Below are 25,044 nucleotides of genomic sequence, written 5' to 3'. Positions count from 1 at the left end.
GTAGCGACCAGTTCAAGTTTCGGTTTGAGAGAGCAATGAGATGGGCCAAAGAAGGAATGTAAACACAGCTGGACACGTGATCGCACAAAACTGTGACGTTCCACGTTCGCCGGCGTGCAAGCTTCGTGTCGCTAGTTCGTCTGCTACGCCTGCACATGCTTTGCAATATGTCCTCACTATCATTGTCGTCCTCGATTTCGTCGTCCAGCAGCGACTATTTTCTGCTTGCTGTAGTCACTGCCAAATTAGACGTGGCCAACCACATGTGACTGGACCCACTACAAAGCAGCTACTCGGAAAGTGCGGCTGGCGACAGCTATCAATATGCGTACACACTGGCACAAGTAGTACGAGCCATTCGTCGCGGGCGCTTTGGGAATGAAGCATATTCCGGAGCAGAACCCAAGGCGAGGTAAAAGTCGGCACAGCATCAGGCTTGGGGGTACGTAGTCTTGGCGGAAGATAGTCGGACTGCTCTTAGCTCGGCCGGTTTTGTTTATAACAGGCACGCTCGAAATGAAACGAGCAAATCTGGCTGCTCTTCAACGGGGTCAATTCTAAGCGTCCAGAGGCACGCACTAACTCGGACCACTTCTGCCGCTTATCGACGCCGACAGTATAGCCAACTAGCAAGCCAGGCAAGCTGGCAATCGCTGGGAAACGGTTATAGGCCTAGCTCGCTGGCCGTCGGATTCGAGGCCGACAGCCCCTGCGACTGGTCTGCAGCTGGTAATAAAGCATCTATATTCGTCAACACAATCAACGTCTGCACATTTATTTCGCTCATAAGTGACAATACAAATAGTTTTCCCGTCGCCGTTGGTAGCGATGAGAAAACAGGCTAGCCATGCGAGCCGCTTCGCAGAGACGAAGAGGTCAGCGTCACGACCAGGAAGAAAAAAAAAGACACCGGGACAACCAGACTGGCAAGAAACTTGCTCGCAGGGCCTGTCCCGACGGCATCACACACCCGTGACGTAACATTTTCTCGGTTGTTGACATTCCTTTCTTGATGTCTATGTCGCGAGGTGCTGCGTTTCGCGGTTGGCTACGCGCATGTACTTAGAAATTGATTTTATATATGTTCTGAGCTGTATTCGCCCTTCATATATTGCAGACGATGTGTGCGTGCCCACGTAAATCGATCTCGCGCGTTAACTTGACTTGAAAATTTTGTATAAGTACTCCTTTAAAGCCTGCTTTGCCGCCGCGGTTCGGCCCAGTATTGCACTATCTTCGAGATCGGCCCACGTATGGGGAGTGTTTTAACGCCTGCATCACCTCTGCTGCGGGTCGGCCCGGCAGTGCACTTCTTCAGGGTTTTTTCTACACACAGACATGATAGTGGGGAAAGTAGTCCTTAACCGCTTTGCTGTAAAATAGCAGCCTACAGCCAAGGTAAAGCAACAGTAGCAGCATGCTGGGCCCACCTGTACTTGGGCAGGATCAATCATGTCCTGGGGGATGGTGAAAGCACCAAGCAGAAAGCCACCCCCTTCACGAGGGTGAGGCAGCCCACCAGATGCACTTCCTCTGGGCCCTCCACCTCCTAAAGCAGAACCAGTGCTGGCAGCCCCCGATGAAGATGAGCCCCCCGAAGACGGCTGTGGTGGTGGCCGTTGCACCAAGTGAATAACCTTGCCATTAACATCTGCACAGAGAATGAACACCGACAGCTACTAAGGAGCCATACAGATGTACAAGTGAGGTAACACTGCTTCCACTGCAATCATGAATGGCAACAGCAGTATCAATATGATGCCCGCATCTTGAAAAGTGGAATAAAAGCATTAGTACATCAAGATGGCACACAAATCAGTGGCAGGATATTTTATTTCTGACATGCTTTCTGTTTGCTCTGTTCTACACAACAGCATTTTTTTTCTTTTCTTCAACATGTTTCAACATATTGATGGATTCATATTTAGTCATCAAATCAGGTAAACAGGTTACTCTAAAAGTAAAGCAGAAGAAACGTTGTCAGTAGGAACTCACAACTGTGAAGTGCAAAAGTAATATTTTGGAATAATTTTGAAATGTTTCATTTTACATTTTATGTGCCCTTCATTATCTCCTCAAGCACTGCTATGCCACAATTATCAGCAGGGTTGGCCACTCGTTGCTATGTACATGAGGAATGAAAAATGAAATGGATCATTACAAAACATCACCCTTGAACTATTTAGTAATGCTGACCACAAGTGGATACATATGTACAAATAAGGTTAGATGCGTCTCACAGGCATACAGACATGTATGCACTAGAATTTCTATAGATATTTTGCAGCACTGAGGCACGAGGACAGCCATACCCTAACCATGTGGGTGCACCACCATGAGTGGCTTTCTGCTTTGAAAGGTTGGTCACAAAGTGGCAATGATGCTGCTAACAATTCAGCTTCAGAAGCTACAGTAAAAAAAATGACAACTGGATATATGTGTGAATCAGATTATATACTGAATATACAGTCGATGCTGTTAATTCAACCTTGATGGGACTGACAGAATTTACTTAATTACCCAGTGGGTTGAATTAAAGAGGCAGAAGAAATGTCCAAGCCTACCACTGCTTTATCAGGCAATCATTACAAGATTATGACATACACCCAAATTTAATGTGCACTCAGTTATGAGTTAATCATACAAAACAATGTGCAAATCTAACATGCAAGAAGTTGTACAACAAAAAAGAAAAAGAATTTAACATGCCTCTAATTCTAGCAATCAGAAATTGGAATTTACCATTACAGAACGATAATTCATATACTCAATGGGCGTCGTCATCGACCTCAAACTGCTTTTTATCGCTTTCTATGGGCCACAACACGTTGCCTCCTTGTCGTCTATCGAGTTTGATATTCCCCATTTTTCGAACCACTTAGCTACAACTGCAAACGAGACTGTCACCCACGTCTAAAAATTTTTTAAACCAATTCTGGGGTTTTACATGCAAACCACACTACGATTATGAGGCATGCATTAGTGGGAGACCCTGGACTAATTTTGATCACTTCTTTACTGTTCTTTACTGTGCACCCAATGCCCAGTGCATTGGTGTTCTTACCTTTCACCCCCATCGAAATGTAGCCACCAAGGCTAGAATTTGATCCCGCAACTTCAGACTTAGCAGCACAACACAGAAGCCACTACACCACCACAGCTGATACCCACGCCTAGGCTAACCACTTTGCCAGTTCATCCTGCTATGCACACAAGTTCCCGGAGTGCAGAAAACTAGGGATGTGTAAATATGAATTGAACAGTCGTTGCTATGTGATTTGTATTGAAGAATCCACAACTGAAATTGTCTAACAGTCATACCTTTCGAACATAAGGGATAACACTTAACGGGTCTCAAAGAACACAGTATGAAAATGAACTGTTCTGAATGGGTCTGTTGCAGGAGAGCTGTGCAGGAGGGGTGTGGGGGAGGACAACTTCTGTTCCAAAATTCCATCATTCAACAATAATGGGTCACTTTCAGGCAGCCTATATGCGAACTTGTTGTCTCTATTTATTATATGGCCAGTCTGACCATGTTTGCATCCATTTCAAACAATATGCAGCGCTATAGTATCAAGTACACTTCTCTGCTTGAATGAACACAACACTGAACGTGGACCTGATGACATGCTGTTCCCCTGTTTAATTACCACCATTGACATTGTGTGCTAAATAATTGAAAGCATTTGTTTCTTGTTTACAAGATCAACAGTTGCCTGGATGTCCAGTTGTGAATGGTATTACATACATATTTCAGATGTGTATGAGCATCACCTTTTTAGCAAATGGACTCTGCAAAAACTTCATGTATTACTTTGTGTAGAAATAAGAAAGTTAAATTCGATATTCAGACATTATTTTCAAATATCTGTATTCGATTCTATTCAGAAATTTAACTCTCTAAACACCCTTCCCAAAAACATGTGATGAGACTCTATTGCTGCTAGCTTAGCATGCAATATAAGTTATCTTTTGAATGAGTTTTCGTAACTAAAGCCTCAAATCAGCGTGTCACAGTCAATCGCTATCTTATGTGAAAAACTACCACTGCTGCCATTTTGTGATAACAATGGTGATGTTGTTGGTTCTGTGTCGTGTTCACATGCTCTAGAAAAAATATACTGAAAGAGGAGACTAAAAAGTGAAGCGCTATGCCAGATATACAGGGGGGGAGAGAAAATGAGAACAAAGTGGTGTGCGAGAGCGAAGAGAAATAAGAGAAAAAAAGAAGAATGTGCTGAGGTGGCAAGTTGGTGCGTGACGTGGCCTTCAGAGATAACAGACGAGTCTCAAGCTGGTGCTCTGGAGACAGTAGTGCATAAAGCACATGGTTTTCGAACTGAGTGCTCACTAAGGGGGAAAAAAAGTGCAGTCTCCTGCTGACTTGCACAGTTGTTGAAACAGCATTCAGCTGCAACCGATGCATGATGTAAAGGTGATGCCAGTGACATCTACGCCAGTGAGGAGAGGGGCTCGCTCCACTGAGAAGACCCTGACACAGGCTTTTCTTTGAATTTCCAGCTGTTTTCACAGTGCACACTATTGCAAGAATGGAGACAATTGCCACCACATGATCTTTGCACCATGCTTGACTGCTTACAGTACCGAAACCTGGTGAAGAAACCTATAAGGGGTATTAACATGGGGTAGAAATCCCACCCATCAGTGCGGGGAGCATGCATAGGTTACAATTTTGTGAGAAGGGACAATTACTCATATCCCTGGGGGACAGAGGAGCTCACCAAGAGGACTGAACGATCCCTACTGAGTGGAGGGATGCAGCAGCACCTGCTGCTGGTGTTTGACAACATTAACTAAATTGCTGCTGAAGAGAGCAGCAGCTGTATCACAATCACTTCAGTGTGTTGTCATTCACAGTCACAGTAGCTCGGTTGCATTTTCAAAGGTGCATTCTACGTGCAAGCACCACGATGCAAAAATTAGCCGACAATGTTACTCTCAAAGCATGCTAGTGATGTGATCCGCAAGTGATGAAGCATGATGTCGAGAGTAGAAGCTGTCAAAATAGTCTGATAACACTGAACTCCCTCCCCAATCGCCTTGTCCATAAGGCTTTCTAGAAAATTACTAGAGGGACTCAACACTAGTGTCTAGAGTAGCTGAAAATATGGCAGTTACACCAGCAAGAGAATGATGGGCAGTACATGGATTTGCCTAAATGGCTTTGTAACTTTGCAAATTGATAATTTCCAACAAAACATTCTGTTACATATGTAAAAATTCACGACTGTGCCAAGACTGTGCACAGACTTATTTCCTTGAAATGTTTAGAAAACTACGATTGCTTGGAAATTTAGAAAAATAAAGCATAAATAAAGTTCAGCAGAGACACTTAAGACTGCTTACATGGGGGAATGCGAAAGCATTGTAGTCGCTTTGCGGCAATCTTTTCGCTTAGGTATTTATCCACATGTTCTCATGCATGTCGTAAACTTGCACGGCCTTCCTTTTTGTGTTCCCTTGCTTCGTCTTATGTGGTGTGCTTCTGTGGGCAACCATGTTTCACAGATGCCACTGAGGTAGACGCTTCAGAGTGCACCCCAGTAGACACAGCACCAATGAAATCCGAAGAGCAAATGATACGTGGGAGGCTGTGACATGACGTGTGCAATGACGCACGCAGTAGGCACAACTTTAGTCAACCATAACCATGCTCGTTTCGCACCCCGGAGGCCTGGGTTCGATTCGCACCCAGACCTTCATGTACCAAATTTATGTTTCTATTCTATGAATTGACTGTTTACGGAAACCTGCACGACTAATCCGACGTCAATCCAAGAATTTTTTTATGCGTTTCTTACTCGTAGCACCTCTGACCATTTTTGGTACCATCTTTGCGTCACGCCGCTCACGATAATGCCGTATTTTCACGTAATGGGGCATATAATGCTTTCACATTAAAAGGGCCCTGAGCCACTTTTTATCGAAGTGGAGAAAGACATTTGAAGTGAAGATAGGCTATTTCAGAACCACTTTGCCGCAAAAAGTACTTCAATGCATTCAGCAGAGGCGGAGTTATCGACAATCAAACACGGCATCAGCTGTGCTCCCCTTTCTCCTCCAATGCCTTGCACTGCGAAGGCTATGACGGAGACATCACCGTAGTGCGCAGTTCAAATTTCCAATTTGGTGCCTATGCCGTGCTAAACGTATGCCAAACACAGCTTTCCTCAGAGAGCCGCAGTGCGCTTAGCCACTGGACTCGTGACGGCACCTCGCAGCGGCCACAGTGTAGCTGAGCACAGCGACCAATAGCAGCCGTGTATTGGAGTGTGCTTTATGATGAAATAGAGCCCACAGAAAAGAGCAAGGATCATGGGGTTTTTGAAACGAGAGCGTTTGAGAAAAATGTGACTTCACACTGCGCTTGCAAGCTCCACGAACCGCATACGACAGCAGAACTTGGCTGAGATGTTCACAACAGCATATGCTACCCGTGGACTATGTTATTTCTCGAAGCCCCAGGGGTGGTTCAGGGTCCCTTTAAACTAACATGCTGAGAATGTCTGTAGCCACAAGCCCAAAGCTTAAACAAATAGAAAAAAAATTAAATTATGGGGTTTTACGTGCCAAAACCACTTTCTGATTACGAGGCACGTCGTAGTGGAGGACTCTGGAAATTTCGACCACCTGGGGATCTTTAATGTGCACCGAAATCTAAGTGCACGGGTGTTTTTGCATTTCGCCTCCATCGAAATGCGGCCGCCATGGCCGGGATTCAATCCCGCGACCTCATGCTCAGCAGCCTAACACCATAGCCACTGAGCAACCACGGCGGGTATAAACAAATCGAACCACTACTCATTGTTCTCAAGGTAGCTTTTCTCTCTGTGGGGTTTTACGTGCTAAAACCACGATTTGATTATGAGGCACGCCGTAGTGGAGGACTCTGGAATAATGTGGACCATGTGGACCACAAGGGGTTATCTAAAATGCACCTAAACCTAAGTACACGAGTGTTTTCTCATTTCGCCCCGATCGGAATGCAACCACCATAGCTGGGATTCAATCCCACATCTCATGGTAGCTTAACAATCGCAACACAAAGCTCCCACTACCAATCTTTGTAGGAAACTCATTAGCCTCAACCATGTAAGTGGGGAGGTCTATAGGGAACTCGCAGCAAGTGACCACATTGCCCCTCTAATATCTCTCACAGAGATCTCCCTAGGGTAAAAATCACCTTGAAGAGGGTTCTAAAAGATGTGTGTAGAACATAGGACGATGTGTTTATGCAAGCAAATGCACACATGTTCAGTCAAATAACAGACAACTGAACTACACAGACGTTTTACAGAACTGTGAATTCACATATTCAAGCACAGAAAAGTGCAGAACTGAAGAAATACAGGTAATTGTGCTTTGAACAACAGTATTTTGCTTGATTTCGAAGAACATGAAGTCCCATGTATAGAGCACCAAACATGCTAATTAGTGAAAAGCTGTTCGCAACTGCCTAATGCCACCTCCCTGATGGCACTGTGAGGGCTAACCCTGCAAACCAATTACATTGCAGAGTGCAGTTTACATACGCACACACACTGTTCACTGCAAATTTTGAATGGAAGGGAGTACACTAGCGGGAAGTTGTGATTTACGGAGTAACCAGGTGCAATTGCTTCAGCAAATGCATCACTGTCTCAAAACTGAGGAACTCTAATCTCAATCATACATCAACCTACAAAGCACCTCCGATGAGGGAAAAAAAGGTTTTGCACACACAACAGCTGTCTAGAGCACAGCAGTAGAAGGCTGTGACAGAAATCACAACATTCTTCTGATGGCAACACACACAAACTAATACAGTTCAAATTATGGGGTTCTACGTGCCAAAACCACTATCTGATCATGAGGCATGCCGTAGTGGGGAACTCCGGAAATTTGGACCATCTGGGGTTTTTTACTGTGCACCTAAATCTAAGTACCCGGGTGTTTTCGCATTTCGCCCCCATCACAATGCAGCCGTCATCGCCGGAATTCAATCCCGCGACCTCTTGCTTAGCAGCCCAACACCATAGCCACTAAGCAACCACTGCGGGTAAACTAATAGAGTTTACAGCAACATAAACTTCGCATTGATATCAATTTACAAAAAGCATTTCAAATCTATGAAGCAGTTTCATGAATATTGCCATGGGTGGTTGTAGCAAGTGGGCCTTGTCAACTAAGCATTGAATCACAGGAAACACGACCTAAAGAAAAATAATGAGGACCTTAGGAATTGGAATGATGTAAGGAAGAACATTTACATTTTCTTACAGTTTAACATGCATCAATACATGCAGTAATTGTAAACAAAGCTATGGGACCTTATTTTGCCACGCTTGGGCAGTTTCCTGACCATAACATAGCATCACTGGAAGATGATGTGTTATAACAGCATCTGATGCTGTTATATAACAGTTGATGTAACAGTTGTAACAGTTGATGCTGTGAGTCACTGTAGAAACCAGCTAGAAGGACAATGCCAGGCTGAGCATGAAAACATTCTCAGAACAATGATAATGACAAATGGTTCAAGTTACAAAGCAACCTTACCATAATCACTCAATTTCTTGTCATCTTGCAGCACTCGCCCACAGAAGATAAGACGTTGCTTGTCTGCAGTGATGTTCTGAAATAACATTGTCAGATTTAAAGGAAGCGATGACCAGCTTCAAAATGAAAAAAAAAAAAACTCATCTCGACTTACCACTGACGAGGCTATTTTCTCTTTGAAGCTTTTGACAGTGATCTAAAGAAAACAAGGTAAAGAAATGTATATCAAACAAATGGATCTGAGAAATGACAGGTAACGGCTGTCACTTACGCTTCTGCTATCTGCAGGAGCGTAAACCAACGTGATATATCAGCATGTAAAGCATTACGCGTACCCATATAGTGCTTAGGAAGCTGAGTAAAACCACTGTAAGAACTAAATTTCCGCTTTGTAGCAAGCGCGATGAAATGAAACAAGCAAACTTACATCGTCAGGTACAGAGTAATTTCGATTCTGTGAATCTAACGTCTTCACTGTGACTTCCAACATCTGCAAAAAAACGTGCGGTCAGAGGGAGGCAAACACAGTCACAGAATCCGATTGCTAGCACACTAAAAAAAGTAAAAGGTCTGTTGAGATGCCTAATAACATGAAAGTAAGGCCTGGCTGAATACAAAAACAACGTATCTTTAAAAATACGGAACAGGAAACGTCTAGCTGGTATTGCCCACTATAACGGTAATATGTATCTGCAAGAGAACGCCTAAATGAAAGAGAACTACGTTCACAACCATTCGCTGTTGATGTTCTCGATGCACCAGCGGCCACACAAAAATAAGTGTTAAAGGTTTTTGGTGAGGCGAAGTTACATGATGTAGACCACTGGCTAAGCAGGTGACGCGCTACTTGCACATGTTATGCATTGTTGGCACATACAAGTAAAAGGGGTCAACTGTGCCGACTGTACTCACAATTTTAGCTGTTTTGTGTATCCGGCCTAAAGATGAACGAGCATAAACCTGATGCAGATATACGCGTTCGCACACTTCTTCGCCGCCTGGGAGGATACTTCGCTCTTCGCATAACCACTAAGGGTCGCAGTAATCGAAAAGTCGAACGAAGAGAAAATCATAAATAAATATATTTAACGTTTAAAAATAAATTGTGTTAACAAGGACTGAGCAAACAATGATTATATTTATATTTTACTTTAAAGAAGTATTTGTGCACGAGACCGAGGTAGGCGCCATCTTGCATGTGTACTTGTTATTAGCACGTTCGCTGCGTTCGAGAAGGCTCGTGAGGCTCGTGAGAGGTAGTTTCTGAGGCGTACCGTCGTTTTGTGGCTGTATTATTTTCAAATTGTGATAAGGATTGGACGCTCACCATGTCTGAGACGGACTGGGACACTGTCACATACCTGCGAAAGAAGCCTATGAAGGCTAGTCAGCTGCGCTCTCAACAGGTTTGTCTCTAACGCACTTCGGCTGCGAGCCTGGTTTAAAGGCACGTTCGAGTGACGCGTAAAATGCATCGCGCTTTCCTGTTTTCTTTAAACAGGTAATCAATGCAGCACAAAGGCAGGGAGTGCCAATCGAGACCACAAAAAAATGTAAGTGGGACTTCGGATCTTGTAAGCTTCCTTGCTTGAGTCCCGTGTATTTGTGAGGTGGACACCAGTGATCTGAGGATGTGCGTTCTATGTTTTCGCATTAGGCATGAATTGAGGGCAAGGAGTAACGTGTCGTTGAATTGTGCAAGCGATCTAGTCGCATGAAATATGGTAAAAAGAAGGTGCTACGCTAGCTATATTCGGCTTAGATTTTAAATGATCAATTCTTTTGTGACTGTTTGCTTCGCATGGTTCAGTCAACGCTGCGACGAATAAGAAGACAGTCACTACCTTAAATACTGCTAAGCTTGACCGAGAGACTGAAGAGTTGCATCACGACCGCATTGGCCTGGACGTAGGAAGACTCATTCAACAAGGCAGGCAGGCCAAGAACATGACACAGAAGGAACTGGCCACCGTAAGTGGTTAATTGATGCCTTGGCTACGAGCATGTTGAACACGTTGCACATCGCAAGCTATGCGCAACTTGTTTTTGCTTTTCTGTGCGCTTGACAAAGCGCATGACAATCGGTTTGGCAAAAACACTAATTTGCGGAATTTCTTCTGTGGTTGTGCGTCTGCATGCGTGTGCTGCTTTCTTATGTCATCGTGCAGAGACGCGTGCTATTTTTACTGCTACTGTATACTTGGTTTTATTTTGGCTGGTGTTGCTCCAATTAGTACCCCGTGTAGAATGGTCGCACGAAACACTTTATTTACATATTATGGTTCCGCCACAACCAAACGAGTGCTTGAAGGGCAGTGCCCGGCAGTTGCACATCGAACCAGCAGGAAAGCAGAAGTGCAAATTGAGAACTTAGTTACAGATCCCTAGTTATGTTATAAGTGGTTGTTTCATCTATTTTCGACTGTTCTTTGCAAATAGGTCATAAGTCAATCTGTTTGTAAATAATGGCACGGTAACATTCCCCATACCTTGTACACATACGTGGTAAAGCAAAACGGTGCAGTATTAGGATTTTAAGTGTATTATTTCAATAAATCATCCTTTCGGTGGAACAAGTTTTTATCTGTCGGGGCAGCTTGAAGAAAATTTTTGATAGTTTGTGTTTGCCAGTTGAGCTGTTGAGTGTGTTGCTTTCAGAAAATCAATGAGAAGCCTCAAGTGATAAATGATTACGAAGCTGGTCGTGCCATACCAAACCAGCAAGTCTTGGCAAAAATTGAAAAAGTGATTGGTAAGTTATCAAACCGTTTGCGATATCTTTGTTTATATTAACATTGTAAAAATAAATTGTGACGCTGTATACTTATACCAAGGGTTGTTCAAAATGAGGTGAAGGTACATTCCATTGAGGTCTATGCAAATGCTGCTACCTGTGAAGGACTTCAACAGTAAAGCTTATGAACCACATGCAAAATGCTTGATAGCATTTAAGTTGCTAATTTGTTCTTCACTATGTGTGAAGCTGAGAGCGCTTCTTCGTGTTTGTTTAGGGTTGCATCGGAGCAGCGCTCCCAGGTGATACAAGTGTTGTTGCTAATTCTGGTGCCATATTTTTGGTTACGCAGCCATTGTAAGTGTGTTGTATTTTGCTGCATGTTGTACGGAAAACACCATTGTGGCAATTCGCAGTGGTAATCTGTACTGTGTTTGGGTGTAACAACTATGCCAAGGCGCTTGGCAATGAAACTGCTGCAGCGTCCCTCTCACTTCTGAAGGTTAAGAACCAATGAAAAAGGATTGAAAAGATCATTGTTAAAGGTGAGCAGAATGGCTCAGAACAGCAAATAAACTTCTGCTGTTCCCACAGATTAAAGCCTCGAACGAGACTTCTATCCGTGCAGCAGTATGCTTCACGCTCGACGGCACTTTTCACTCACTGGAACAACAGTGATGAGCCTTATAATGTCAGTCAAAGCATGATTACTTACAACTAAGGTTGTACCCACTGCAGTGGCGTTCAGCTACTGAACATGAGGTTGAGGGTTTGATTCCCAGCAGTCGTGGCCACATCCTCATGGGGACAGATTGCAAAATTACTCGTACTTAGATTTAGGTGCACGTTAAAAAACTATAGTTAGTCAAAATTAATCTGGGGCCCTCTACAGCAACGTCTCTCATGGCCCCAGTGTTGCTTTGGAGCAGTGAGACATGACAGATCAGTCAATTTTAGGTGCCACCACATTGCAAAAATTTTCCTAAGTGATCTGGGCAGCAGAAAGCCAAGTGTGTTCGCATTTAATTTGCTTTTGCCTTATCATCTCTACTTGAGGCTTAAAACACAGAATTTCCTTTTTGTCATATTAGTTTTTTGTGTCAATTGGCAGCTCTGGCTTGGGGAGTGTAGGGAGTTTTGACGTGGCGTTACATTCACCATTTTGTTGTCCTATTCACAGCTTCTACTGTGCTGCCGAAGATATGTGAACCGAGATAAAGAGCAGTTTTACCATGCTGACTGTACAACAATATAGTAGTCTCACTGACGTCAGTGCATACCACCTATTAGAACAGATACTGTGTTAAATATTTTTTCTGTTGTAACTGCTGTTTACGTAATAATTGCTATGCCATGTTTCTTTTTTTTTTTTTACAACAGTCAGTTGTAGCAAAAAATAGTTGCATAATATGTTTATTGTATGGAAAGTGGTTAGTGGAGAGAGAAACTAGACTTCGCACTCAATGTCTTCAGAAGGCATCTTATTTTTTAGTGAAGACAGCAGTGTAGCAGATTTAAACTTTTTTTTTTCATTTAAAAACATTTTAGCAGATTGATGAATACTGTGTATTGCAAAAGCAAACATCCGAAGTGACTTTGCTTAAATGTTTGCACAGCAAGCCAATTAGAATTTATTCGTAAGTAGTCCATAAGAGTTCTCTCATTTTCATTTTTTAAGCTTCCCAAATTTGTGCATAGAATTGTTGGGCCCCTTATTGTGGATATTATTTCGACAGGAAAGCATGCAGTGAAATAGTAGTGAATCGAGCAGGTGTGGAGCAGTGGGCCTCGAGTGTTGCAGTTATACCTTCAATCACTTCAGTAGTCATTTGCGAAGTGTTTCCATTCCATTGCAGTTGCTTTAGCCTGGCAGTACAGTGACTGTTGCTCACCACATTGCCTTCCTATTTACTTGCCAAAATCTTCAGACCTTTACCCAGCGCTAAAAGGACACCTGAAGCATAAGTCACTTACTCAACTATTGCTCCTAGAAAATGCTACATGTACTCACCACAATCAGTACACTAAGCCACAGGAAACTGTGCTCAGGACCATAAAGCAGCTAAGTGTCCTTGCATTTCTGGTACTTGAAAGAGCATGAATATGCTTTAGTTTAGTTTTTCAGAAGTGTGACTTTAAGCACTCAAGATTTTCAACTTTATCCTCTTCAAACTGACAAGCAAACAAAATTGTTTACCTTCAGTACTTTTTTTTTCTTTCAAACATTCTTCTACTTCAGTTCATGTTTGTTTGAGATCAATGGAAGTGTACAGCAACAAAGAGATTATTTGCCATCTTTTTTGTATGTTCAAAAATAAAGTGCAGATAAAGTGTTTGAAGAGTTGCACGGGTCTGCAAACATGTTTTTGTGTTTTCACTTGTAATGTCATGCTTAAACATTCTAATTTTCCCTGTAAAAAGATCAAACGAGGATTAGAACTAGAAAATGCTGAAAATTTTGGAGGACACTTCAACTTAATTTGGAGACACTTAAGAGTAGAATGCGATAGCATTCAAAGATCCTTGACCGCTGCTCACGTTTCCCAGCAACTGGAGCGTATGCAACCGTAAGGTTTACCGGGAAACGCTGGCCGCGAACGTTATGCACGGAGGCAGGCTCTCTGGTAAAAACTTGTGTGGGCCACGACGCGACGGAGGCGAGCACCAGCAGGAGGTATTGCGAGGAACCTGGCACGCTTATTCGTGGCCCCCATAACACCCAACCGCGTGCAAATGGCAGGCGCTGCAGCTGGTTCGTGCTTGGTAGAAAAGCTGCAATGAGCTCGAGTTTTCGCTCTACAGAATTATGTTTTCTCGTATAGTCTAATTACAATCCAAGAGCTATGACGTTTGTAGGTTATGTGTAAGTCATAGTTGAAATTCAATTAAGTAAATTCCTTGCATCACATGGAGGGTGTGGTATGAGTGGTTCGAAAATCTTTTCACCGAAACGACATTCGATGCCGACACTGGATTTTCTGTGACATGGGCTCCTTAACATCGTGTTAAAAGCAGAATGCACTAACTTAAATTGCTAATATTATGCCTGAGCACCAACCATTTGTCATCGCAGCTCACTGGAGAGATAGAAAAGACTGCCCACTATTAGATATTGTCTAAGAAAGCAGTCATGTTTTGTTTTACCGCCTTGACATTCCTGCATAATGTCTGTTATTTCATGTTGCAGTACAGGTTGGTTTTGCGTGGTTGTTTGCATAATGAAAACTGCGTTATCATTATGAAAGTTTGCATCCATACTCTTCTGTTTGCCTAGAGCACAACAGTGTTTATCAAAATATGATACATTTTTAGTTTTAATAAATTTTGCAGAGAAGTAACTCAAATACAAATGTTCAACATTGCATGCAGCATAATCATATTGTGGTTCTGGTGCGTAAAACCATAGAATTTAAAACATTCAACATAATTTATCCTGAGACTTTTATAGCATTATGGCTTAATTTCAAGCTGGGAAATTTAACCCTTTAATTGCCAATTTAACTTCCGAAAAACATACCAAAATAGCCAATTTTTTTTAACATAGTCATAATTTTTCCCATGCAATTATGATTCTGAAAATTTAAAACACGCATGAAAGGCACAAAAATGCAGTTTTTTCATAGACAACTACCGCCATTTATGGTTGAAAATTGCAAGCAAAGCAATCGTCAGCCGTGATACCTCTGGCGGCGGAAGGAGCGGAAAGTCGGGCCGGACGAGTGTGACTCGTTAGCGATAATGGTACAAACTCGTGTGATGAGTACAGCTCAGGGTTGGTGGCTAAAGGGTTAAGGGGGCAAATCGAGCTATTGCTACATTAACTACAAAAATCGGTACATAAAAGAGAATACAATCAAAATTTATTTCGGCATGGTATGTCGCATAACATGATGCTACAAAAAAATTGGCGACAAGTTTTCTGAAGTGCATCTTTCCTTAAAAATGGCATGCCTGTACTGTAGCAGTGTATAATTTTGTGAGCAGATAGCTTTATAATCATGCCTGTACACATATGCATAGCGGTGTTTATACAAACAAAAAGCCTCTCTAGTTGTGTTAACACATCTGTGGCACTCACTGTGACATTTCTCTGCTGAACATGAGGTTGCAGGTTCGGTTTCCCAATCATTGCAATTGGAACAGAATTCAAAAATGGTTATCAAGTTTTCAGCACACATTAACCACGAGTAATTGAAATTAATTGAGTCTTCTACTATGGAATCTCAGTGCCCCCATATTGCTTTAGGACATGAAATCCCATGAAGTAACATATATACCTCATGGCAATGTGTGGCCTGCCTATATCAATGTGGTGTTGGTATCTACTACTTACAACATATACAATTTTGTTGAGAAATTGCATGATTAGAATAAAAGCAGTGCGAGTATTGTCACTGAGTTTTATTGTTTGTATTCCAGCAATGAAGCTTCGTGGAAAGGAAAAAGGAATGCCAATGGGCCCTGAGAAGAAAAAGTAGCTGCAAAAGCTAAAGCAGCAAGAAACCCTTTTTTTTTTTTCGTATGCTTGCTGCAAGTGACCAAGCTGGACAGATTTTTAGAGGGCTTTTACTTCAGCACATGTCATGTTTTGTTGGTTTCTTCAGTCTTGTTAATAGGCTCCTAGAAGTTCGCATGGGCCCAGTCTGATTTAACCTTTTCCCATGGCAAAGCCAAGGCCACTGAAAACGCAGTCCAGCAGAGGAAACTGCATAGCTTTGCAATATCGCACATGCACTCCATGTGTTTCTTGGCGACTTCAGCTTCATTGGAAGCAGCATTTGTGTCTTCAGAGTTTGGAAAAAATGTGTGTGTGTGTGTGCACCTACAAATAAAAGTGTTTGTTTCAATATTTGTGCTATTATTCATGCTAAAGATTTCCTTAAGAATGCATTGCAGTGTCATAAAAGAAAATGATCTACCTGCTTGTTATAGCAGCTACTTATTTTGCAGTATGCCGCTCCTTTTTAAAGTGCCTTCACATGTTTTTAAGTGCATCTCCAATTTCCTTGTACAATAGCTGCAGTTATGGATATACCTTTTATGATTAGTAGTAGCAGTACAAACAGATTTTTCAAAGATTTGCATGAAGCATATATAGTGCAATTCGGCCTGTTCAGGTGGATTACCTGAAGAGGCAACATTGCTTGCCCAAAGCTAACCAGGTAGATAATTAAAAAGGTTCACTAACTGATATTCAATTTAGGACACATGCTGAAATAGTAAAATAAAAGGCAACTATTGTGTCTGCTTAGCACAAAACATGACTAGCCCTACCTTCCAATATCGGTTCTTAAAATGCGCTATGAAATACATTGGTGTGCCAGTTAAGTTGCCAAAAGGCAGGGTGTCTACGAAGTTGAGTTTTTCAAATTCCCTGAGTGATTCAGAACCTTGCGACACCATGTCACCTGATCACTCCCTAGTATGGTAAAAAATTACAATAAACTTAATCCAGTTTGAATAGTAAGTAGTGTTTATTAAAAATAGAAAACTGAAGCAAGGGATTAGTAAAATGCACAGCGAATAAAATGGTAAAGCCCATTGCAAATCGAGTTGAACAGTTTAAATACGAGTAAAAAGATGCAGAAGCAAATATTTTTGAAAACGAGCTATTTCTATCAAGTGATGGCAAGCTCACTGGTATGAGGCCCCAACTCTGTCACAAGCGAGATTCTCTCTCAACAGTTGGTACCTCAACTGTCCTGACATGCTTTCAGCATGCGCACAACGCCTCAATGTTGCGTTTCACTCTGGGGGCGAAATGCGAAAACACCCGTGTGCTTAGATTTAGGTGCACGTTAAAGAACCCCAGGTGGTCAAAATTTCCGGAGTCCTCCACTACGGCGTGCCTCATAATCAGAAAGTGGTTTTGGCACGTAAAACCCCAAATATTATTGCGTTTCACTGCTTTAACGAGTTGATTAGTCTATTTTGGTTCCGATGAGGGACACCTGCATCTCGGCTTCAGCCAACGATTTGCTTTTTGGGGCTAAAGCTCCTTAAAAGAGGCCGCACAGTTACTTTCCCGATCATTCCTCGATGCGCGGGACCTTTCCATTCTCGTTCGCCCCACGGACCATTTGAAGCATCCTCTTCGTCAGTTGTACAGTAAACGTCCGAAAAAATGAATGCATGTCTTTTTCTGCCCTAAAGGGCTCAAACGAAGTTGACACTAAACGAACGATACTTAACGAAAACGTCCGAAAAAGTTAATGCAAATCTTTTAGAGCCCTTAGGGGCTCAGATCAACACGGGCACCGCCAAGAAGCTCTGAAGGCCTGCCAGCACACTTACTAAGCATGTCGGTGCTCGTACTGTGACAGGAGGCTGCGGGTGTACGCGCGTATAATTAGGGAATCCGTACTGTGTCCCGTGACAATTGCACCTTCCCACGCTTGCTAAGCTTCACTGCAACACTTCGCGTGTGCTTCATCGCGTAACATTGCTGTGCTGAGGCGACGCTGCCTTTCGAAAACCGACATAATGCAACACGCCGTGCTTTCTAAGCTTTGAAGGATTACAAAGGCTGAGTCGGCGCCATTGCTAACAGCGGCGAATTGCCAAAAGTAGCGAACGTCGAAGTAGCTAGTAAGTAGTGTGGCTACGGCTGCCAGCGGATCTGCATGCGAGAGCACCGGATCGAGGCGACGAGGTAATCAAAACGGCGGTGTTGGCTTTAATTAATGCCGTTTCAGACCTGCAGTTGCGGCAAAAAGTCCGGAAAGTCGGACGTCGAAGGGTTCTTGCTTCTAAAATTGCATATGTTCTTTGTATAATACTTTTGCCGCGAAGCCATCCGCATTATCGGGCATGTCCCAAAAATCGGGCGTCCGAAAAATCGGTTCTTAACTGTACACTGGCAACTCCTCCAGCCGATGATACGGCATCAAGGGCAATTCATTACGACTTCTTTCTTTTACTAGAGCTAGCATTATATGGCGTTTTTTGTACTCTTTCAATAACATGACAGCTAATTTTTCCCTAATAGAAGCACCAATTTCCCGAGTTTTCCCTGAGTATTTCCAGACTATCCCGGTTTTCCCAGTTGGTAGACACCCTATTAGGTACAATGTTAATTGACATTCCAATGCAGGTATTTTAGCAGATTTTGAGGACCTGCAATCTTGAAAGTGGTGCTACTCTGAATAGTAGTAATAAACCATTTAACGTGATTAAAGTTAATCTTGTCCCAGTGGGAGGAGCCAGGGCTCCTGTGGCCTTGACTGCTAAGTGAAGGGAGCGTGCCTGATTCATTATATGCCGCTGGTGATCCAGGCTAGAGCTGAGTAGCGTGGCCTCTCATTGGGGCTGGTTGGGGACCGTGGGAACCGCTGTATTTTTCTGACACCGCCAGGTAGTATGGTAGAAATTAGTGTATTTGCCACAAAAAGGGATGCATAATTGTATAGGGCAGGATCATCATCATCAGCCTATTTTATGTCCACTGCAGGACGAAGGCCTCTCCCTGCAATCTCTAATTACCCTTGTCCTGTGCCAATCGATTCCAACTAGCACCCGCAAGTTTCCTAATTTCGACGCACCACCTAGTCTTCTGCCGTCCTCTACTGTGCTTCCCTGCTCTTGGTACCCATTCTGTCACCCTAATGGTTCAATGGTTATCTCTGTGCATTACATGACCTGCCCAGCACCATTTTTTTTCTCTTAATGTCAATTGGAATATCGTCTATACCCGTTTGCTCTCTGATCCAAACCGTTCTCTTTCTGTCTCTTAACGTTATGCCTAGCATTCTTCATTCCATCCCTCTGCATGGTCCTGAACTTCTTCTCAAGCTTCTTTGTCAGTCTCCAAGTTTCTGTTCCATATGTCTGCACTGGTAAAATGCACTGATTGTACACTTTCCTTTTCAATAATAATAGTAAGCTTCCGGTCAGAAGCTGACAATGTCTGCCATATGCGCTCCAACCCATTTTTATTCTTCTGTAAATTTCCGTCTCATGATTAGGGTTCCTGGTGAATAATTGACCTAAGTAACCGTACTCCTTCACAGACTCTAGAGGCTGAATGGTGATCTTGAACTCTTGTTCCCTTGCCCGACTATTGATCTTGGAAAATATCTACAGAGATTCCACAGCTACCTGAATTCTACGAAAGTAGGAAGATACCTATAAAGAAACGGGTCAGACAAGGAGACACAATCTCTCCAATGCTGCGTGCTTGGAAGAAGTATTCAAGCTGTTAAACTTGGAAAACTTGGGCATAAGGATCGACGGCAAATATCTCAGCAACTTTCGGTTTGCAGATGACATTGTTTTGTTCAGCAACACTGCAGACGAGTTACAACAAATGATTGAGGACCCTAACAAAGAGAGTGTAAGAGTGGGGTTTAAGATTGATATGCAGAAGACAAAGATAGGGCAGGGTCCTACTGTTGTAGTAAGCTTGGGTGTCTGTACGTGTTCATCTGTAGTCGCCGTCAGACGATAGTCTCCTCTGTGGTTAGCTTTATGGAGTGAGGGCAGCTTATACTTCCTAATTGGTGGTACAATATTATTTCTGCATATTGTGTTGGAGGACGGCAGGTATACATCCCCGTCGCCTGTGTGCCATCTCCCAGTACTGGGAGGGTATGTGGTGCTGAGAGGGTGCTCGTACCTTTAGGATTTCTGTTCAGCAGACATGACCTCTCTACTGCTCGACTTCAATTTCATAACTGTAGCATGCGCCCTAAAGTAAATTTTTTTTTCACTTTCACTTTATTTCCAACACAAAGTTGTGGGTCTTCCAGGCAAAAAACTTGTCATAGACAAATTGAGGGGACCTGGGGACCACACAGACAGCAAAGTGATCCATCCACAAATCGAAAATTAGAAAGACTTTACGTCACTGGGTATTTTGAAATAGTGAAAATAATATACAATGCAAGATAAAAACAAATACAGTTATGGCAACTACGAACATCTTTTCATGTACGTTCAAAACATAGCAACATCAAAAATAAAGATGCACTTGTGTTATAAGGGTTCTGCACTCATTCAACAAGGGAAATCTTATTGCCACTTGAATTTATAAAGTTGAATGTTGAGGGAGAGAGAGAGAATACAGAGGAAGGTAGGAAGGCTAACCAGAGGTAGTTCCAGTTTGCTACCCTGCACGAGGGGAAGGGTTAAGGGGGATAAAAAGAGAAAGAAAGTAGAAAGGGGAGATAGAAAGAAAGCGAGACGAGCGCTAACAAAGCATGTACACTATAGAGCGGTAGTGGGCAGCGTTCTTAAAGTCTATCGTTAAGCCCCGTAAACCGCAGGAAACTTAATAACGCGACTAAGGCCTTCAACGCGGATGTTCTTCCAGAGCACTGACCTAAAGCTTTCAGTTCTGATAGTGGACGATTGTCCAACTGGTCCAGTACTCTGTACATCACTTGTCTCTGGGCACTATATCGCCCGCAGACACAGATAATGTGTGTGAGCGTCTCTTCACTGTTGCATGTGTCGCAAGTGGGGCTGTTGGCCATTCCAATGGGGAAAGCATACGAGTTCGTAAAGGCAACGCCTAGCCACAGACGGTACAGCATCGTCTGTTCACGTCGTGGTAACCCAGGTGGGAGGTGCATCCATATGTTCGGAGACAATGAACGCAAACGACACATGGTGTAAACGGTTGAGTCCCACAGGGGCAAAGTACAATCACAGGACATCAATCGCAGCCCAGCCGCAGCGTCTGTTCGCGAAAGCGGAATGAAGACTTGTTGACCACTTTCATGCGCAGATCGGGTGGTTTCGTCGGCGTGGTCGTTCCCACTGATGTTGCAATCTCCTGGAAGCTATTGAAAGATTTTGTCGTGTCCCTTGTCATGGCTGTGATGATATATATGTGTCGAATTTCTGAGGCCAGTTGTTCATTGGGTCTGTGGCACATTGGGCTTTGTATGCACTGAAGGGCGGCCTTCGAGTCACTAAAGACAGTCCATTGCTGCAGTGGTTCCTGCTTAATGAAATCAAGTGCAGCACGAAGTGCCGCGAGTTCTGCACCCATCAATGTGGTCACACATGAAGTTGTTAATTTGATTTCTTCAGGTTTTGTGGGGATGAAGACTGCAGCAGCAGAGCTGTTGAGTTTCACCGAAACATCTGTGTAGACATGTTGGCAGAATCTGTGCACGTTGTGAATGTGTTCCAAAGTTGCTTGTTTCAAAGACTGCAAAGACGCTCCGGCTTTGTTTCTGATGCCTGGAATTGTCAACTGCACTTGCGGCCAGTACAGACACCACAACAGGTCCGATAATCGTGTAACAGGCGTAAATTGCGATGGCAAGTAGGACTGATGTCCTACAATACTTTTGGCAAAAGTTGAATGTGGCCTTTTTGCTGGCAGGCAAGCGAGATGGTGGGAGGGAATCCAAGTCAGGTGTCGGATGTGTGCTCTCAGGACATCTGTATCGATGTAGACTGTCAAAGGAACGTTTAATGTTGAAGTTCATTTGTAAAGTCACACGCTTTATTAGTGTGGGTATTCGATAAGCGAGGACAGCCCTTCCACAATTTGTATGTGTTCGTGGTGTTGCTATCCATTCGTTATGCAGTGCATAATGAGCTGACATTGTGCGTGCTGAATGTAGCAGGTTATGTTTCTGTATGTGCAGCAGGAGTTTGCAGTCATATAATTTATTCGCTTTGAGCAAATTGTGCTTAATAAACAAAGGATTGGTTGGTAGATCTTTTGGTTCACCATGATGATAATTCTCAAAAATCCTCAGCACATTCTTTTGCAATACCTCTAGTTTGTAATAATTAGTAGTCATTGTAGTGCCCCGAATTAGTGCGCAATAGGATAAATGGGAGTAGAAGTTGACTTACTAAATCGCTTTCTTTAGCTGCAGAGGAATTAGATCCGACAATATGAATAATTAACCAAGTGTTCCGCTTAGTTCTGAGGTTAGTTTGGTTATGTGTGTATTCCATGACATAGTGTCTTCAAACCACACACCTAGTCATTTTTGAAACTTTATGCTGGAAAATCAGCGTGAGTTCAATGTCACATGGTTTGTTAGTGGGTTTAAACAATATGTAGTTAGTTTTTTTTAGATTCAATGCCAATTTATTTTCATGAAGCCAACTATCAAGCTGCATTAGGTAGTCATTTATCGTGTTCTGAAGGTCAATAAGTGTAGGCGCAGAAAAATATATATTGGCATCATCCATGTAAATTACTAACTTTGGCGAGTTAGGTGTATCAATTATATCATGTATGTCAAGTATAAATAACAAGGGCCCTAGAATTGACACCTGAGGCACTCCTTGTTTTACTATAGTAGTTGGGGATATAACATCACCAATTTCTATACACTGTTTTTTGTGAGAAAGACAATTTTTTTAAAGCTCTAAGGCAATGCCGGAAAAGCTGTAATCATGAAGTTTAAATAATACAATTTCATGGCTAACACAATCAAACGCTTTCACAAGATCATTGAAAAGACGAACGGTGTAAAGCTTATTTTCAATGTCATTCATTTTATCTTTAACATGTAATAAAGCTAGTTCAGTTTTATTTTTCTGAAAGCCGTACTATGCGTCATTTATTGCGTGGTGTTTAATTATAAAATTCACAACATGCATGTTAATAACATTTTCTAAGACTTTAGATGGCATGGGCAGCACTGAGGTTGGCCTGTAATTGCATACGTCACTAACGGCCCCACACTTGTGTACTGGGCATATGCGGCCAAGCTTAAGATCAGAGGGGAAGATTCCAGTTTTAAGCAATCAATTAATTATATGCGTTAGCGGTAAAGATATAAGAGCTGCAACATATTTGATGGGTACAGCACACAGGTCCTGCCAAGACGCTGTTTCTTATTTTACCCAATAAGTTTTCCACCTCTTGTGGATTTGTCAGAAACTGAGTGTATCAAGCTGACGCATTTCTGTACTGAATCAAAACAAGTTTCAGCACTAAGGTCCTTCTTGCTGGAAATCTGAAAATCATCGACATTAGTAAAGTATTCATTCATATCTGTGAGCGCTTCTACCTCCATTTTATCATGAGCAGAAGCTGCAATGTTAATACGATGCTTCACTTTCGAATTGTTAGACAAGTTGTTAACCTTGTTACAAAGCTTTCTAGGATCATTAAATATCCTAGCAAAAAGGCATTGATAATAGCAAGTATTAGCTTTTTTCAAATTGGCATTTATTTCAGTACTTTTAGTATTCGCTAAGCACACTAGCGTCACGTGTCTGTACAAATGCGTGATGCGTCTTATTTTTAGTTTTCATCCTTTTGTATAAGCATCAACTACTCCAGGGTTTGCAAATCCTTTTTTGCCTCAGGGAGCATTGAACAAGTGGGAATATCTATCATTGATAGCCTTAAGTGTGTAAAAGAAAAGGCGGTATGATTTTTCAGGGTCACTTTCTGCATAAACCAGGTTCCCGTTTGTAGTTTCCAGCACATAATAAAATTGGCGTAGCAGATCTTAATTTATCTTGAAATAGTATGACTTTTCATGGGAGTCGCACCTGTCGCTGGCGAGTGGCAAAAATGTAAAGATAGGAAAGTGATCACTCATGTCAAGTGATAATATACCACTAGTGCAATTATGTTTGGGGATGTTTGGGATACCGATGTCAAGTAAGCTGGCACTGTGGTCAGTAAGAGAAGTAGGTTGCGCAATGATATTTGAGCAAGCAAACAATTAAGTCAAGAATAGTTTCCAACTGTTTACAAGATGTATCTCCACTGAGCATGTCAATGTTTGCATCACCCATGATCAGAAATGGAATACGCATCAAATGAATTTTTTGCAGTAACGTCTCCATAAAATAAAAAAATTCACTTATACTCTGTGGGAGGCCAATAAACAGCTGAAACGATAATATTTTGCACACGCACTGTGACACATTCGATACTAGGCATAATAGAGGTCATTTCGTCAATAACATCATGGGTCAGGGAATCTTTAACATACAGACAAATTCCACTGCCTTGATTAGAAGGACGGACAATGCTATTATAAACATATCCTACAAAGTGTGGTTGGCTGTCATTTGGAGTTAACCAGGATTCCGTAAATAACAAAACATCAGACTTAGTGTCAAGACATTCAAGGAACAAACTGAGGCTATCTGTTTTATTTTTAATACTACGAACATTTAGATGAAATGCAGCGAACTGCTTAGACAACCTGTTCAAGGTGTGACAGAGCCTGTTTTGGTCATAATATTGGCAGCCTGCATTCTTGGCCATCTTGGGGCAGCTTGCAAAACCCGTATGTCATGAAATTAACTATTGACGCATCCTGTCAACATCTTACTAACAGATTCTAAGCTACTCTGATGCTTCCGATTTCCATGCAAAGATTTTTCCTCCCTACATCCACACGAATTTCCAGCCAACTTCTTGTTTCTTTGCCACCGCAGCACCAAGTAATTGTTGTGGGGTCTGAAGCGGGATATCTCCCACCGTACTCTTGGGACAAAGGAACGACAACACAGTAGTGCAAACAATCACAAGGGCATTTATTGCACCTTTCATACATCAATGCCTGCTAGCCGAGTTGCTATCCACAAAACATGCCGATGGGCGCGCGACAAATCTAGAAGTCCGACTCACCGCGTCCTCGCGAGCGAATATGTTCGCTCCATGCTGGATCCCATCGCCTGGTCGGTCGCGTGTATAGTCACGCGAATCGTGGCGCGTTCAAAGGCGGCCACGCGAGGCGGTCTCGCAGATGCATCGGTCGCCGCGCGCGCGGAATGTCCGCGCTGTTCGGCGACCCGCCGGGGAAGAG

At 42.7% G+C, this 25,044-nt stretch overlaps 2 protein-coding genes across 6 annotated transcripts in view; one reads left to right on the top strand and one right to left on the bottom strand.

The window, feature by feature from the left end:
• LOC135906157 (large proline-rich protein BAG6) overlaps nucleotides 1–9,609 on the bottom strand; it is a 231,625-nt gene extending 222,016 nt beyond the window's left edge. For 2 of the 4 annotated variants that reach the window (XM_065437391.1, XM_065437394.2), the window contains exons 1-5: nucleotides 9,295–9,429; nucleotides 8,990–9,052; nucleotides 8,717–8,758; nucleotides 8,563–8,638; nucleotides 1,431–1,651 (exon numbers count right to left, since the gene is read on the bottom strand). In XM_065437391.1, the coding sequence (XP_065293463.1) occupies nucleotides 1,431–1,651; nucleotides 8,563–8,638; nucleotides 8,717–8,758; nucleotides 8,990–9,052; nucleotides 9,295–9,297 (405 nt within the window). In that variant the 5' untranslated portion in view covers nucleotides 9,298–9,429. Of the gene's footprint in view, nucleotides 1–1,430; nucleotides 1,652–8,562; nucleotides 8,639–8,716; nucleotides 8,759–8,989; nucleotides 9,053–9,294; nucleotides 9,432–9,474 lie in introns of those variants that run through there. The other 2 variants (XM_065437392.1, XM_065437393.1) reach the window with 2 other exon arrangements.
• A 143-nt stretch (nucleotides 9,610–9,752) lies between these two features.
• mbf1 (multiprotein bridging factor 1) lies at nucleotides 9,753–16,143 on the top strand. 2 transcript variants are annotated; one of them, XM_065437396.2, is made up of 5 exons: nucleotides 9,753–9,968; nucleotides 10,064–10,115; nucleotides 10,373–10,533; nucleotides 11,221–11,314; nucleotides 15,716–16,143. In XM_065437396.2, exons 1-5 carry the CDS (start codon nucleotides 9,891–9,893, stop codon nucleotides 15,772–15,774), a joined length of 444 nt encoding a protein of 147 aa, XP_065293468.1. In that variant the 5' UTR covers nucleotides 9,753–9,890; the 3' UTR covers nucleotides 15,775–16,143. The 2 variants fall into 2 exon arrangements, with proteins under 2 accessions (XP_065293468.1, XP_065293469.1); XM_065437397.2 differs by lacking the exon at nucleotides 15,716–16,143 and adding an exon at nucleotides 12,477–13,659.
• The last annotated feature ends 8,901 nt before the right edge of the window (nucleotides 16,144–25,044 follow it).

Source organism: Dermacentor albipictus, chromosome 1 (assembly GCF_038994185.2).
Source record: "Dermacentor albipictus isolate Rhodes 1998 colony chromosome 1, USDA_Dalb.pri_finalv2, whole genome shotgun sequence".
Classification (NCBI taxonomy): Eukaryota; Metazoa; Arthropoda; class Arachnida; order Ixodida; family Ixodidae; genus Dermacentor; species Dermacentor albipictus.
Note: the sequence above shows the minus strand (reverse complement) of the source record. Positions and strands in the feature narration are given on the sequence as shown.